The 17,817-nt window shown below is 37.1% G+C and overlaps 1 protein-coding gene across 1 annotated transcript in view; it reads left to right on the forward strand.

The window, feature by feature from the left end:
• The window catches only part of ADGRV1 (adhesion G protein-coupled receptor V1), a 416,737-nt gene that overhangs the window by 13,265 nt on the left and 385,655 nt on the right, over positions 1 to 17,817 (forward strand). Inside the window, exons 8-13 of the mRNA XM_026649237.2 lie at positions 433 to 546; positions 4,337 to 4,902; positions 6,700 to 6,970; positions 8,029 to 8,358; positions 14,226 to 14,402; positions 17,073 to 17,296. Coding sequence (XP_026505022.1) covers positions 433 to 546; positions 4,337 to 4,902; positions 6,700 to 6,970; positions 8,029 to 8,358; positions 14,226 to 14,402; positions 17,073 to 17,296 — 1,682 coding nt within the window. The remainder of the gene's footprint in view (positions 1 to 432; positions 547 to 4,336; positions 4,903 to 6,699; positions 6,971 to 8,028; positions 8,359 to 14,225; positions 14,403 to 17,072; positions 17,297 to 17,817) is intronic.

A 17,817-nucleotide genomic window follows, 5' to 3' on the forward strand; every position in this document is an offset into this window, starting at 1 on the left:
ATAATAAATTATAGCCACCATTCTTTCAACTATTTAAAAGAACCAGTTATGAATCAGTGAACACTGAAGAGTGCTCATGGACCTGTATTGAAGCAAATTTCTTCTAGTTATTCTTTTGGCCATCCATCCCTCCATCATGATTACTCTGATTTGTTCCATTAGACATTCAGCTAGATAGGCACATTCCCCAAAATAGCTCTTTTGCTGCAACTATTGCAACACAGCTTGTGAAATCAAAATTTCCTCTGCTATACCTAATATTTAGAGTTGTGACCATTGAATATTCAGTGAATCTTTGTGTAGCCCACACAGTTTATTTTGAATATCAGACTGACACAACCATATTAGCCTTGTCTTCCTGTTTATCTGCAGTTACTTAAGCCTTGAAAATGTCTTGGATATTTGTTGATCAGAAAAATGAATTTTTTGCAGGTAGAAGGTGGCCCAAACCCAGCTGAAGAAGACTTGAGCCCAGCTAAGGGCAATATTACCTTTCCTCCTGGGAGAGCAGTACTGATTTATAATTTAACAGTGCTTGATGACCAGGTAGGAACAAGTTGGATTCATTTTAGAAGGTTTTGATATGCAGAAGGTGAAGTTGTATGCATCATGGCTTTGAGTAATGAATGCACAAAACTGCTTGGCTTAGCTAAGGCTTTAGTGTGGTTCTGCTCAGAAAAGTGACTTTGTAAATATCAGCATTGCAGGAATCCACATTTATTGTTTCTATCTACTTGTCTGGCACCTCATCACAGTAGCATCTGCATATTTAATTAATTTAACTTCACAACACTCCTGTGAGACTTAGATTGTAAGTTTTTTGAGGTGGAGACCCTCTTTTTGTTCTGTGTTTGTACAGCATGCAGCACAATGGGGTCCTAGTCCATGATTGGGGCTCCACCTACTACTAAAATACAAATACAAATAAAATAAATACATATTTATTTAAGGAAAATATTATCCCTATTTTACAAATGAGAAACTAATGGGGCATGGGGCAGGTTAAGTGACTTGCCTAGGGTCACATACGAAGTCTATGACTGAGCTAGGCATTGAACCCAGGTCTCAAAGTATAGTGCTTATCCATTATTAAACTGTCCCTCCTACAATGATTTGTCAAATCTTCCATAGCAAATGTTCTCTGTTTCCAAATAAAAATATATTTTTACTAACTGGCTCTCTTTCAAACTCAGCCTGTAGTTAGATAATTAACTTGGGCTCTTTCCTTATTTTACATTACCAGCTATGAAGTTATAGATCTTATTAAGCCCTTATTTATAGTTATACCCTCAGTGATGCCTGTGCAATTTCATTACCTTCAGTTAATGATGCATAAGATGGAATAGAATCCAGCAGTCTCTCTTAGCTGTGTTGGCTCTACATAGCTAACAGGTGTGAAAAGCAAGTAAATCTTATGTTTGTCACTAGAACAAGATGACATTACTTTGAGTGGGCATAAGGAGCACATCTGTTGAAAGAGATGATTCAGTTTTTACACTGACACTTTTAAGAATAGAACAGGAGTACTTGTGGCACCTTAGAGACTAACAAATTTATTAGAGCATAAGCTTTCGTGGGCTACAACCCACTTCTTCGGATGCATCCGAAGAAGTGGGTTGTAGCCCACGAAAGCTTATGCTCTAATGAATTTGTTAGTCTCTAAGGTGCCACAAGTACTCCTGTTCTTTTTGTGGATACAGACTAACACGGCTGCTACTCTGAAACCTGTCATTATTTAAGAATAGAGCAACACTTTGAAAATAGATAGCTCCTCCTTATAATAATAAAACAAAAGGCCCATGGTGGCCAAAAGCCTTCTAAACAGTATGAACACTACATAATAACTAGAGCTGATCAACATTTTTTGAATTAAAAATTATTTCATCCCAAAATGGCTTTTTCTTAAAATAGGTATGTTCACAATTTTTTCATTGGTTTGACATTTTAATTTTTTTTGAGGGAAACCCCAAATCAAAAATTTTCCAGTTTGTTTTTTCTCCTCCTTTTCCCCCTTCCTTTTCTTTCCCCTTTTCAATGACAAAATGAAAAAAAGTGTTAGGAGTATGTCCAGTGTCTTTCAGAGCAGAGCACATGTTAGAGAGAATGGCATTGGGCTAGGAAGAAAGGATTGGAAGCAGTCCAGAGTCAGCTTCACCAGATAGACAGTGAGGAGCATGTGGCTCTCCTTTGTCTTAATGTAACTCTGTTTTAGTTCCAATAAAGTCTTACTTCTAAGAGTCCAGACTATGCCTCCTTATCAGTCCATACGACAATACGAAAGGAAGAAGTGTAGGTGAGGGACTGGAAAAAAAGGCAGAAAAAGTGGGGAGAAAACAAAAACTGAATAATTTAATATTCAATAAATTCACAAAAAATTGAACAAATAAGAAATCATTCACTTTTGAAACCTGCGAAGCAAAAATTTTTTTGAATTTTTTTTCAAAAACTCTACCATTTTCAACCAACTCTAATGATATTTATAGTATCAGAAAAGTTTCTTCCAGACTGGTATGTCTGAGATGCAGAAACATTTCTTCCAGGTAAAAATCAATATTTCTGTAGTCTGTAATACCAACTTGGAACTGTTGGGTTTTGCCTAGTAATCCTTTGTGGAGATAATGAAGATGTGATTATTTAGAGAAGTGTTCTCAGAACTCTGTGACTGAAAGCTATGGTGTTGCTGATAAGGTTGCACAGATGTACATGAGGGCTTATTTTGGCCTGCAGAAATCTCACTTATGATGATGCTGATGATGGAAAGAACCCAATCTTACCATGAGAACCTATGCTGAGTGTGCAGGGCTGGTAGTTAGGAAAGACATCTTCATATTTGTAAACTGAGCAGCATCTTTTATATGGTTATCAATGAGAAACCACAGACATGGGCCCCAAAAATGGTACGTTTAAAATATTTTTTCAATGTAGAACTACACTTTAACATGTCTTTGTTATTCTGCTGACAAAATTCCTCTTTATTATTGAGTGGTATGGAAGTTTGTCTGGGGAAAATAATAGACAAGCAGGACTGAGAAAACTTTGTGCCAAATTGTTTGGTGAAGTTTGATTGATGCTTTTGTCTGCCAGTCATGATCCAATTAACTGGCCAACAGCTCCGAGTTGCAGAAACATCATTTGTAGTTAAAAAGTCTTATATATTTTCACTGTCTTTTAAATGGATGTATTTGGCGTTGCAGGAGAGTATGATCACGGGTGGGCTAAAAGAAACATAAATGAATAAACTAATATCCATGTTGGTCAGACAGAATAACTGTTGTACCTCAGTATGGGAGAGCCGTGACTTAGATCTTTCAGGTTCCAGGTCTGTAAAAGGCTGTGTCAGTCAACAGCACTATGCAAGTTTTAGTGCCACAAGCCAAACAAGGAGTAAAATTGGCACTGGCTTTAAAGACAGCTGCACACTCACTCCCATAGTCCTAGAAAAGGATCCAAGGGTGGCCAATTAGCAAATGTTTATGAAAGAGAAGAAATACTGGACAGCAGGGAATTAGAACCTTTTTAAAGAGCTGAAGGCAGTAACAGTGCTTAGAAAGGATTTGTCCACTTTATAACTGCATATTTACCATCAGCAATAACTGTAATTAATTTTGCACTGGGATTTCTTTCAGAAGTAAATACTACTTTATTTTGAGTGTCAGAAACAAGGAACAGATACAGGACCCAATTCTTTCCTCACTTACATGAGTGCATTCCCATTGACTTCACTGGGAATTGTGTAGGTCCATCTGAGAGCAGAATGTGTGCAGTTTCTTTCATGTAATCCTACATGAATGGTGAGAGACTGAACCAGGTCATGTCCATTTGCTGTGCTCATAGAGCCATATCTCAGGCACTCTCGCGTAAACCAATTGTGAAATCAGTAGGGTTACTCAGGATTTAAACCTGGATAACTGAGAGCAGAGATTATCTCATAGAGAAGCAGTTTGTAAAATGCTCCAAGCAGCAGATAGCGATGGTCCCATGATGCAAAGTTTCAGTCTCCTAAAAATCTTGAAGTGGTGAGAGCCAGTGTTTTGGTTCAGACCCATCTCTAGTTTCAGTATATCTGTGTTTTATTCATATTTCTAAAGTACAGCAATATGTTCTGGAAAATGGAAATCTTCTGTTTTGGGAAAGTATTTTGAATCAAGGTGTGCTTGCTTCGGCAGCACATATACTAAGTTATAGGCGTGTTCCCCTATTTGTGCTATTGAATGATCTGTTGGTTTGGGCAAATTTGCTTGTGCTGAAGAATAAATAAAGGCAGTTTTGACAGTCAGACTGCTCTGCAGATATTTAGAACATGAGTTATTCTTAGCTGTTAATATTATTTTTCCAGATACCAGAAAATGATGAAATATTTAATGTTCATCTGAGAAGTGTGGAAGGAGGGGCTGAAATCAACACAACAAGAAACACTGTTCAGATTACTATTAAGAAAAATGACAGCCCTGTGCGATTCTCTCAGAGTGCTTATATGGTGCCCGAGGAGGCTGATGTGCTAACAATTCAAGTGGTTCGTGGTAAGGATGACAGCGGAAAATTGATTGGATCTGATGAATATGAAGTCTCTGTCTGTTACATCATCATAACTGGGAATTCAACAGCACACGCACAACTTAATTTAGACTTCCTAGATCTGCAACCAAATATGACTATTGTTTTCCCATCTCAAGTGCATGAATCTGACATGAAATTTAAAATCTTCGATGATGCCATACCAGAAATTGCAGAGACCTTTCAGATTATGCTCCTTAAAGACACTCTGCAAGGAGATGCTGTTTTAATAAGCCCGTCTATTGTCCATGTCACCATTAAACCTAATGACAAACCCTATGGAGTACTGTCAATCAACAGTGTATTGTTTGCTCAGGTGGTTATCATTGATGAAGACCAAACATCAAGGTATTATAGATTTTCCAACTGTAGCTAAAGTGTTATCTTTTGGATTTATGAAACAGCTGCTTTGGGGGTGATTTTCTTAGGTAAGGGGAAAATGTAGCCACTGTTAAGTGTTATAATATCACAATACAGAATTTATGAATTTGCAGTTCTTCAAATTTTAACATTGAAGTAACATAATTTTTAGGATTTTATACATTAAGATTAAAGTTTTGTACAAATGTTTACTATTGATGAGATAGCTGTGTTCAGAAAATAGACATGGGCTCTGTAGCAGTACTCACTACCTGCCATTGTTCTGTGTTAACCCCCAAAATAGCAAGAGGTGTATTTATCTACCATATTATTAATAATCCAAGGAAAAAGCCTCTCGGGAAAGGGGTACTTTTTATTTTTTAGTAATGATGCAGGACTAGCACATTTTAATTACACAGTCATTAAACTAGTCCTGCATTCTTAGCTGCTGTAAGTCAGTGGCTCTCAACCTTTCCTGACTACCCACAAGTTTCACCCCACTTAAAAACTACTTGATTACAAAATCATACATAAAAATACAAAAGTGTCACAGCACACTACTACTGAAAAATTACTTACTTTCTCATTTTACCATATAATCATAAAATAAATCAATTGGAATATAAATATCGTACTTACATTTCAGTGTATAGTATATAGAGCAGTATAAACAAGTTATTGTTTGTATGAAATTTTAGTTTTTACTGACTTTGCTAGTGCTTTTTATGTAGCCTGTTGTAAAACTAGGCAAATATCTAGATAAGTTGATGTACCCACTGGAAGACCTCTGTGTACCCCAGGTGTATGCATACCCCTGGTTGAGAACCACTGGTCTAAGTGAATACAGATTTTGTTAGAAACAGAGTGAACTAGATACAATTTACATAATTTTGTGTTAAAAAACCATGGCATCTTGGATCATAAGTGTACTCACCTCTGGATATAACATTTTGTGGGATAAGAAGCTTCATATGGAAAAGGTATAGGTGTTGTAACTACATTAATTTGTTTCACTAATTTGCTTATCATGATAAATTTATAGAACTACAATTAAAACACAATAATATATGGTCACCTTAATTTAAAATACCTCTTGAATAAAAATGGACTTTTTCAAAGTTAGTTAATTTAATAGCAAGAAGCATAACTTTATAAATACTGAACGTACCTCATTGATACCAAGACATTATGTCCAGACCTAGAAATAGTGGTGGTTTAATATTTCAATATAGAAGACACAATGATGAGTTTGAATGAATTAAGCATTCGTATCTAATAGTTGTAATCTGATATAACTTGTAAACTGATAAAAAAGCAAGGCTAGAAGAGACGAAAATTACTTACATTTGAGTAAATCAGACTAATAGGTTTCACTAGACAAATTTAAAGCTCATATTTTATAAATGTTTGTTTCTCAATATCTTTCTTATTTAAAAAAGGGAGTTCAGGCTGTACAATCACCATATTATATATGGTTCATTAATAAACAGTCTTTGTGTTTAAGAAAAGTCTAAATCTAAGTTATGATGGCATTTTCCAAACTATCAATCAGACCAAACCGTAGTGTCGGACTCTGATCTCATGTGAACCAATTAAATCAAGACTAATTCCACTGAAGTCAGTGGAATTATACTAGTATAAACCAGTTAAGAGAGATCCGAATCAAGCCCTTTGAAAGAGGACAAATAGTGTATAAGCCTACAGCATTCAGAAGATGGATAACTAAGAAAAACATCTCATATTTAGGAAAAGCCAGTGTATGTTTACTTTTCTTCACAACCATAGGTTTGAAGGAATTACAGTTGCAAGAAATGGTGGAACACATGGAAATGTTTCAGTTACTTGGATTATAACTCGTAATAGCAGTGATCCTTCACCCGTGACTGCAGACATCACTCCTGCCTCCGGGGTGTTACATTTTGCTCAAGGGCAGATGTTGGCATCACTTCCTCTGAACATTATCAGTGATGATTTCCCTGAAGAGGCAGAGCCCTATCTGCTTAGAATTCTAGCTGATACACTACAGGGGGGTGCAGAAGTGAGTGAACCTGCTGAGGTAAGTCTGATTTTATGTTGTCTTTCAGAGAAGGGGGCAGGGAAGTAAAAAGACTTTCTAATTTAGATAAAGCTGATCATTTAGAAAGGCTAAGGATTTGTACTTAAACCATGGAACAAAATTATTTGTATCTATTTGTATTGCAGTAGCCCTCAGAGACCCTAGTTGATTGTAAAATGTCTCCATATGGCTGTAATAATATTCTGCAGGTTAGGCCTGGTGCAGAAGGGGAATTCTACAGGTGCTCAGTGGATGGGTTATGTGAAGCCACTCGGGGGACAGAAAACGAATGTTAATGAGTTCCCCACAAGCCCCAAGTGGCCATATATGTATCCAGGCCCCATTTCTCCCATATAGGGGCATGGAGTTTACTGCAATTCTGGGCTGTAATCCCAGGACATTTTTGTTTAGGAAGCATAGGGAGATGGGCATAATATTCAAACTGTTAACAGACTGGGGGATGTTCTCCTCCCTCTTAGCTACCTTCACCCCTAGACGCTATCCCTTACAAAGCAATACCATTCAATGGATGCCTGGACATTTCAAGGATTTCTGTGAGATCCGGTCAGGAAGACACTGTAAATGATTTTGCAGTTACATCCCAATGGCCAGGGAGGGTAAAGAAGAGTCCCTGGCTAGGGGGTATGCAACCATTTAGCTCTTATTTGGGTGCCTCTGAGCACCTTGTCTACAGGGCACAAACCGTTCTCACAATTTTAATTAATTGCTATCTTGGTTGGTAATTTCAACAGAGAGGCCAAGTATAGAATGGGCACAGGAACTAAACTCTCCTTTGTTCTCTAGAGGTGGACTCATTGAGTCATAGTTGACACACATTGATGGTACACTGTGAGTAAGTTCACACAGCTACCGTTATACATGTTCTGTACAAAGGAGACTTCAGGCCCCTTTCATGAACACTATAAATTCACAGAAAAACAGGTGCAGAAAATCTCATGGTAACAATCAGAGCAACCACCAGTAGAAGAATGAATAATACTGTATGGTGTGTGCTAATAGTGACATAGAATACTAAGGATATTTTTCTGTTCTTGTAGCTTTTGTTCTACATTCAGGATAGTGATGATATTTATGGTCTAATGGAGTTTTACCCTTTGGAGAACCAGAGGATTGAAAGCAACCCAACAGGACGTTTTTTGTCCTTGAGTTTTGCAAGGCAAAGAGGAACAGTCGGAGTTGTGAGGTTGGTTTATATTGTCCTGTATGTTCCTGCTGGAACTGTGGATCTTGAGCGAGCAAAAGATGGCATCCTAAATGTTTCAGGAAGAGGCATCCTCATCTTTCCAGAAGGGAAACACCAGGACAGCTTAAATCTACCAATAAGAAATGATGCATTTCTTCAAAATGGTGCCCATTTCCTCATACAGGTACTTCATATGTTAAAATATTTATCAACTGCTTTTCAAAAAACAAGGGTACAGTGTTACTAGTAGTTCCTTACTTTTGTATTCACTGAGAATGACTGATACTGTATGTAGCTAGGAAACCTCTCTCAGGTGTGAAGAGGGTTTTTCAAGAAATATATCTTGTAGAACCCTGTTCTTAAATAATTATTTTACTAGCACACACGTCTTTTCTGTAAGCCCTCTATTATAACATAATAAATGAATTAACTGTAGAATTCAGCAACATAGAATAAATTAATTGTTGCAAAATTTTACTGCTCTTCCTTCACTCCAGGGCAATAAGACTTTTAAAGAGATGACTAAAATATATTTAAGTTTTTTTTATCATTGTCATTATTATGGAAAAGGACAGTTGAGTAGGTTTTGTATCTGGGGTGGTAAATTTTCATGACAGTGTTACAAGAATGATATTTGTTCCTTCTTTTTCATTTTTTTTGCATTTAGGGCCTGATCTAAAGCCCATTGAATTCAAATGAAAGGTTCCCACTGACTTCAGTGGGCCTTAGATCTGGCTCTTAGTCTACACTCTTGCAAGAGATCCAGTTTAGCTCATCAGTCAGGCCCTAAGTCAATATTGTGAGCCAAAGTCAGACATACTGATGTAATGTAAGGTTGTGGGAGATACACCTACTTACTGGAGTGTGAATATTGATTATTCTAGGGAAGTGTGTGGAAGGCTAAGTTGATATAACTTATCTGTTGAGGAGCCAGAAGAAGGTATAAGAATTACTCTTTGTATTGATGTAGGGCATAGGGGCCCCAGTCGTGGACCAACAGCCAATTTTGCGAAGTGCTGTATGAACAACTAACAAAAAAGACAGTCCTTGACCTGAGGAACTTACAATATAAGTATAAAACAAGAGAAGACAGAGGGATACAATAAAGAGAAAGGGGGAACATATAGTAACTATATAGTGAGACAAAACTGTTCAGTATGAAAAGCTGTTGTAACAGCACATGGGAATAGGGGAGTGGTCTACTTTTGTTACTTTTCAAGATACACTCTTCTCTTCCATACCCTTGGCACGTGACCAACACCAATTTACATTCCTTTAGACTAAACTAAACTCAGCAAGCCAAATCCAAAGAGGATAAGTAAGGGAATGTAAGTTAAATATCAGTAAGTCTGTATGAATCTAAGGCCTGGTCTACACTAGGACTTTAATTCGGATTTAGCTGCCTTAATCCGAATTAACCCTTCACCCGTCCACACTACAGAGCCAGTTAATTCGAATTAAAGGGCCCTTTAAATCGATTTCTGTACTCCACCTCGACGAACGGAGTAGAGCCTAAATCGATTTTGTTAATTCGAATTAGGGTTAGTGTGGACGCACACCACCGAATTACTGTGTTTAAGTTAATGGGGTAATGTGGCCGCACACCACCGAATTAATGCGGTTTAAAACCGAATTAAGGTGCTTAGTGTGGCCGCGCACAATGGAATTTATACAACCTGTTTCCCAAATTCGAATTATCTAAATTCGGATTAATCCTGTAGTGTAGACATACCCTAAAGGAGTCTAAGCTGGTGAAACATACACCACATTGGACTTGCTTCTGAATTTAGCTTTGTAGTTTCTTCCAGTTTTCTTTCCAAGTTGTCTCCTGCCCTTTATTTTTTCTTCTTTCTAATTTTGTTTCTGGAAGCAGGCAACTTCTTTCATTGCTGATTAGAGCAGGTCGAAAATTTTCCATCTAAATTATTTTTTGACAGAACACCTGAAAACAAAAAATTTCACCTGCAATGCCAGAATGTTTTTGATTCAGAAATGCTCGCACGGTGACTCATGGGAGTTGTAGTTTGGATGCCTTATGGCCTCAGTCTCCTGTGGGCCAAGTTCCCCAGCCAGCCTACTCATGATGCATCACGATGGCTCACCAAGAAGGGAGACTGTGGGGCATCATGAGAGATGTAGTCCATCCAGGGAGCCTGGCCCATAGAAGAGAACTGGGGCATGAGGCATCCAAACTACAACTCCCGTGAGACGCCACGGCAGCATTTCTGAAGACAAAAGTTTTAGGTTTCAGCCATGTTTCTATTGGGTTTTCAGATGAACGTTTCTCGCTGATTTTTTTTAGGTTTTGGACATTTTTTTTTCAGTTTTTGATTTTTTTTTGCCAAGAAGTTTGAAATTTCCCATGGAATACTTCACAATCAAAAAAAAAATTGTTTTGTTTTTTTTTGTTTGCATTTTCATCAACATTTTCATTGCAGAAAGGGAGACATTTTCTGACTAGCTGCACTGCTGATAGCCATGATGACCATGTGCCATTCTTTTAATTTAAACTTTGATATTCCTCCTGGAGCCCTAGAACAGATTCATCTGCTATATCTGCTGCAGATGTGAAACATATTAATCTACCACACTTAAATACAAAGGAGATTTTAAGAGGTATTGAAATGCAGTAAAAGTGTGGGATGTAAGAAAACAAACAAACAAACTAGTGCAGGCTAGATATTGTAGAATTCCTCATGGTCAGTGATCCTATGTACACTGCACAGCTTTTCAAACTTTAGATCCCAGACTTGAGTGCTGTACATTCTCTATGAAGCAGAAGGATCTTTGTGTTTAGATAAATAAAACAAGAGGGGCCTCCTATAGTGGACAATTCATTTAAAAACTCATTTGGAAAACAGCACTATTTGTCACGAAGACAATTCCTTCAAGTTGTGAATAAGCTATAAGCTCAGGGAGCATGGTTAGAATGAGAAGATTACAGAGCTTGTACTGTACACAATAGATGAGTAACTCAAGAATGGGGAGAGGGAAGAAGAGGAGGAAATGAAGCTTGAATGAAGCTAAAGAATGGCTAGAAGAATCAGAGAAGTAAGCTGAAAATTTTTCAGTGACATACCCAATTAAATAACCTACTGTAGTCAGAGATACAACTTTTGGCATGTTAAGGAAGACTAATGGGCTTTCCCAAATTCAAAGGATCCCGAAGTATTGAATAATTCTTTGAGTGATTCAGTCAGGCCAAGCACAGATGCTTAAGACATCCAGTGATAAAAGCCGTGACAACTAAACACTAGCTCAGATACTATGTAAAATAAAGTAAATATTTTACTACTCACTTGTTCTTCCTCCATGCCTCCCCCAAATTAAACTCCTGGAAAATAATGAAATAAGATAATAAATGGGATTTGGTGAATGGCTATTTTTTGAGAAAAAGGAAGAGTGTTGGGGGGTACTTTCTTTATAAAATCATATATTGACTATAGTTCTTATCTCTGGAACAAGCAATTGGAGGTGGTGAAGGCTATAAAAAATGTTGATGAGGATGGAGTAGAGGCTTGAATGCAGAATTAGTTTATAGTATTAATTACAGCTTAATACAATAGTGATTGCAAGAGTGGTAATTGGAGCCTGTTGAAAATTCCCAGTGGAACAGCGTTCCATTGAAAAGGTGCAGAGTTGATGGAATTGAAATGTTCTGCAGAAATGTGTCAATTTATGTCAAAACTTTTGACAGAGATTAGGGGGCAGACATCCTTCCTAGTTTTCTGCCAGCCTACCTGCTTGCTTCCCTGAGCTCCCGGCCTCCCTGGCTCCCCCTGCAGCCTGCCTGGCTAGTTGCCAGAGAGCAAGGGCTTCCCATCTCCTTCACAGCCCTCTTGGCCAGCTGCTGAAGAGCTGGAGCTCTCAGGCTCCCAACCAACCTGGCTATCTGGCAGCCAGCCACATGGAGAGCCACTGCTGGAAATTTTTGAAAAATTCCAGTTTGTTCTCAAATGGATTTTTTTTCAGAAATATCTATTCCATGGTAAATTTCACACATCTGACTTTTCATTACAAATCTGAATGCTATTTTTTTTTAAATGTGAAATTTTCCATGGATTGCGAATTGGAATTCCCACACAGTTCTAGTGATAACTGACATGTTTGAACATAGAGTGAATGTGTCTGGAATTTAAAAACAAAATAAATATGATTGGATGGATTAGGGGAAATATGGAAAACAAAATGGCATGATGTCCTGTGGAAAACTGAACAATACAGAAAATGTTATGATGAAATATTACAGGGTAATGGCATAACCTTCCCTGGAATACCGTATTCACTTCTGGTTGCCTCACTAATGAATCTGCATAGACATGATTAAAATAATAGGAAAGAGAGGAATGTTTTATAAACTAAGGTTTGATTATATTTTAACTCTGAATTAATCCATAAGTAGGGTGCCACTAGATATTTTTGTATGTTCAAAAACAAATACAAAAAAATGAAGTTCCATTGGCTGTTGGTCATTATAAATGAATACATAAGTGAATACAAATATGTGGAACGGAAAAGTGTGGCTTATATTTTAGCTATATATTTCTCAATAAATAGAGTACTTTTAAAAATATTTCCAGGCCAAATATCTCTACTGGTGTAAATTGGTACAGCTCCAATGATTTCAGCAGATCTGCCAATTTACACAATCAAAAATTAAGTTCTTATACTTGGTATTGTTAGGACAACAGCCTAGATTACCTGTCAAGTTAGACAAGTTATGACAGTGTTCTTAGTCTACCCTGGCACAAGTCACTATTGTTGTTCAACAGGCCTAAAGGATAAAACTGATATAGGAAAGCATATGCTTTAAATTTCCCTCACTATCTGGATCTCTGCTTTTACATGTTTAATTCTGAACCCCAATCACATCTTTCTTTGAGGTGGCTCTTTTTCTTTTTGAAGACACAGCTCAAGATGTTTCTACATCTGTTTGCTTAGATACCCTGAAGTTGGCACATATACTTCCAAGTCTTTATAACATCAGTTAAGAAGGGTCACATATAGTGCCCTCTATACTCACTTTAGTAATAGACAGAAGATCATGCCTTTTTGACAGTATTTCCTGTCAGTATTTCCCCCAAACACTTATTAGAGCAGTTCTCGATATTTCCACAAGGAAGCTTTATTTAATGAAGGGCATTGACAATGGAGAAAATAAAAGGGAGACAAGCCAATAAGGGCATGCTTTTCAAAAATGCACTCATGTCTTTCAGCCTACAAAAATGCAAGCCTAATTGGATGACTAATTTATCTGCACAATTTCTGCAGTTATATGTGTATTTATACATGCAAATGTCCAGTTGAGTTCACTATTTGAATGCTTAACAATTTGAAAAATAGATCCCTGAAACTTTACTATCTCGTGTTCAAAAAGGAATTTTTGTTCATGTCTGTCTCCACCACATGGCTGTAAATTTGCTTCCTTGCTCAACAAATGTCATGACTGACTTTCCTTCATATTGACATATAGTGAAGGCTGCTTTAGCCTGCACCAGCTGCATGAGGCTATTACAGCAACTGAGGGACAGCTGAGTTTTAGCCACACCTTTTTCCTCATATCACATCCCATATATCGATATTCAGAAAATATGTTGGGAAAGGAGCCACTGTGATGGCTTTACTTCACTAGAACCTCCTCCTTTGCAGGGAAAATCCTTCAGAAGTTGGGGCCCCTTGGCCAGGCATGGGGGCTTTATCTATGAGAGTAGACTTGCTTCCCACCCCTCTCCACTGAGTGCTTTGTCACGCCCCAGTAAGTTCAGACCAGTGTATTCAACATGAACAAGGCTTGACTTGAGACACCTAGATATCTGATGAAGCCCTCTCCTTCTCTTCAAGTCATGTATTTTCAGCCTTGTACCACAGGAAGGAGACTTACAGTTCACATAAGATAAAACACAAATGAAAAAATAAGAGAAAAATTGCAACGATATTGCTAAAGGTACAAAATGACAATATATTGCCACATATTTCCCACTTAGAAACAACAGAGTTGTGCCCATTTGATATTAAAGAATTTGGGTTTTTTTGTTTGTTTTTGTTTTGTAGATGGAAAGAGTTGAACTGGTAAATATCATTCCTCCAATCCCATCTATAAGTCCTAGACTAGGTGAGATTCGAAATATTTCCCTGAGGATTACTCCTGACATCGCAAATGGGGAAATTGGTTTTACTAGTAATCTTCCAATTATTCTTCATGAGCCAGAGGACTCCACTGCTACCATGGTAAGTAAGCCCTTTTCATATTGTCCTTCACTGTTGCAAGTTATTTGGAGGTAGTTTAATCTATTTTACTTAGTGTAGCCTTTCAAAAGTTAATGGGAGAGAAACCTTTCTGTAAATCACACCTGATCTAAAACATTTCCCATCTTAAAAATAAAAGCCACATTAGGAAAAGAACAGCTTTTTTCATAAAGGCCAAAATTATCTAAGACTTTTATGGCATTATAACAGAGGTGAATTTGGCCTGTGATATCTATAAACACATCCGCAAAGGGTTAATCTTTCATATAGTCACACTAAACAAAATATACTGAGGGATATTTTGGTCCCTTTTCTCTGATACAGATCCTTGATTGAGGGTCCTGGACACTAAGAGGTAAAGTTAGACCCACACATAGGAACTCAGAATTGGAGAGGCAGGGATCAAATTTGCCTTAGTTGTGTCTTGTTTGAGGTAACCATGTAAATGAGCTAACCTTTTCCTAATGCAACATTTATAATATTCAGGGATGGGCTTGAGCTGTGGATCAGGATATTAATTTCCCAAAAGCTTGAGTGTGTTCAAGTTCAAGATTTTGGTTGGTTTCCATCTCTAAGTTTGTTGCATTTAAAATATTGAGAACACAAGGGGAAAATATTTACAATATTTTTGAATATAATGACTAAAATTTTAAAAATAAATTATGCTCCTGCCTGCTATCAAGTTCAATTTGTATGCAAATAAGATTTACTATAGTCTTCCATGTAAAATACTAGCATTGATTCAATGTGAAGACTGAGAAATCAAGCACTCCAAAGTCAGAACGTTTCTAAAGTTAAGGCTGAGCAGTCCACCTGAACTCTGCCTTTTGTTTTCCTGGCAAACACTTTGCCATCTTCATATCCTTGTTAGCAAAATGAAGAAGCAGCTAACTGTTTGGATTTGGGTTGTAACCCTCACCCTGCCAAAGCCTGCTTTAAAGCCATGTTAGAAAAGGTACCCATTTAAAAGTTCAAGACACATTCAGCCTGCTGGCCATACTTAAAGGGTTAGCAAGACCCCAATCCCAGGGTTCATTGAAAGGAGCCCTGGACTAGGAAGTGGGATCCCAGCTCTAAACAGCTGTCACAAAGTTCTAATGATATTTTGTTACCTTTTAAAAAATTGTCCTCTGGCTAAAGGGATAAAGTGTCTGCTTCGAGGTCAGGTATTAAAGGCTCAAAATACAGTAGAACATTTTTTTTTTCGTTTTGAACTGAATAAAAAAGGTGCAGAAAATAAATCCTGGTTGCTATCAAAGTCTGTACCTATATCTCTGATCAGCTTATAAATGTGCAATTCAAAAAATTTCTTCCCATTTAGCTTTCAAAGACTAGCATTCAACCCCTGAAGTTTTAACGTTACTGAAAATGTGAAAAATAATCAAGAAATACTGAGAATCACTATTATTTTATTGTTTTTCCCCATAAATTTAACTTATTAGGTGGAAGACTGACAATCCTGGAGCTTGAGTTCTTTATTTATCTACAGAGCAGTTAGTTTCCTATGCTGTCCCACAAACTTTGATCTGAAGATATTGGTAGTCCATTGAAAACAATGGAACTACTCATAGGCTTAAAGTAAAGCACATGTGCAAGTGTTTGCAGGATCAAGGTCTAAGATAAGAAGTTAGAAATGAATGCTAGAAATAAAGATACAGTTATACATACCAACTCATCTTGTTGTGAATGCTGCAAACATATTACATGTTTATTGGTTTTTGAGAATGACAGAGAGAGAGGAAATTGAGGGGAAAAGTGGAGTATGTATTTACCACTGCTCATCATTTTGTCACAAGATTACATAATTACTCTGATGACCTGTTTGAGCTAGTAAAGTGAACTTTTCAGGGATTTTAAAAATGTTGTTCCCAAATGAGAGAGTGAGAACTATCAACCTCATGGACATGATTATGCTGGTTATTCCGTTGACCCACTGATAAATAAAACATGTCATTTTGCCATCCAGGCATAGTATTTTCCAAACATTATATTTTTAAAGTTTGTGAGCCCAAAAGAATCATTTTCAAGTGCACTAAGATTCTTCTGTGTGTTCTAATATCAACCAGGAAACACTATTTCTTTTTTTTTCACACACTCATTTTCTTTCACCATTATCTTAATGCCAGTCTTCCCACGGTTCCTGAATTTGGACAGCTTCATTGGCAGGCTGTCTTTTTCAAACTCCAATTAAAACTCTGCTAATTAGTTTAAACAATTAGTTGATGAGATGGTGCTAAAATAATGAAAGTAAATATGTGGTAATTATCTTTAAAACCAATTTCTCTTCTTGAAGAGATGAGCATTGGCAATTCAGTCACACAAAGCTTATTATACTTGTGGCTTCTTACTAAATTGTCATATGAATTAAGTTGTAAACAGCTTGCTTTATCTCTCTATTAATCTAAACATATATGATTGTATAAATGAGTCAAATGAATACATGAAATACATATTTTCACAGTATTTCATTGATGTAACTCCATTGATTTCCATGGTGTCAATTCTGATATTCACTGATGTAATTGAAAGGAGAATCAGCCTGTCCATAACAACATGCACACTGTCCATTTAGTAATTTGTTAGGGTGTAGTTGATTTGTAAAAAATTTAATCTGTTGGTTTTAAAGTCACAGATTGCCATATTGTTTTCTAGGTTTCCATTGCTCTGCATCGAGATGGGACTGATGGACAAGCCACTGTGTTTTGGAGTTTGAAACCTTCTGGCCTCAATCCAAAAGCAGTAACATATGATGATCTAAGTCCTTTTAATGGCTCTGTTTTGTTTTTATCTGGACAAAGTGACACTACAATCAACATTACTGTCAAAGCTGATGATATCCCTGAAATGAATGAAACTGTGACATTAACCTTGGACAGGTATTGCATCCTAATACTATAAAGAGCACAATTCATGCAGTGTGTTGGGAGAAGCCTGATGGAACATTGTACCCTAGACCAGTGTTGTGGATGGTTTCTGTTTTCCCTGGAGGGTAAAGTGGGAATGTATGTTCTCCTTGCTATCTAATGAGTTGATTTCATATTTGCTATGGCAGAAATATGGTTTTGAAGACCTTGTTAGACTACTAAGTTCACATTTCAACTCTGATCTCTCATTATATTTCTGTGAAAATATGCATGTACTAATCCACTTCTAAAAATGCCAAGGTATCCAGAAGTGCTATAGACATGTAGCATGTACAGTTTCACAGTTCATGAAACTTTTGGTTCTAGCTCTTAATGATGATTTCCACTGGAAGGTCAACACTCTGTGAGCTAACACAAAAAAGAAATTAGAATTGTAAATCATACAATACTTGCTACAGTCCACATAATGCTATTTTCTTTGATGGAGGTTATGTTTGCTGCTCCCATTGAAGATATGTGGTCACTCTCTTTTA

This window comes from Terrapene carolina, unplaced genomic scaffold, assembly GCF_002925995.2.
Source record: "Terrapene carolina triunguis isolate 2854851 unplaced genomic scaffold, T_m_triunguis-2.0 Scaffold69, whole genome shotgun sequence".
Taxonomy (NCBI): domain Eukaryota; kingdom Metazoa; phylum Chordata; order Testudines; family Emydidae; genus Terrapene; species Terrapene triunguis.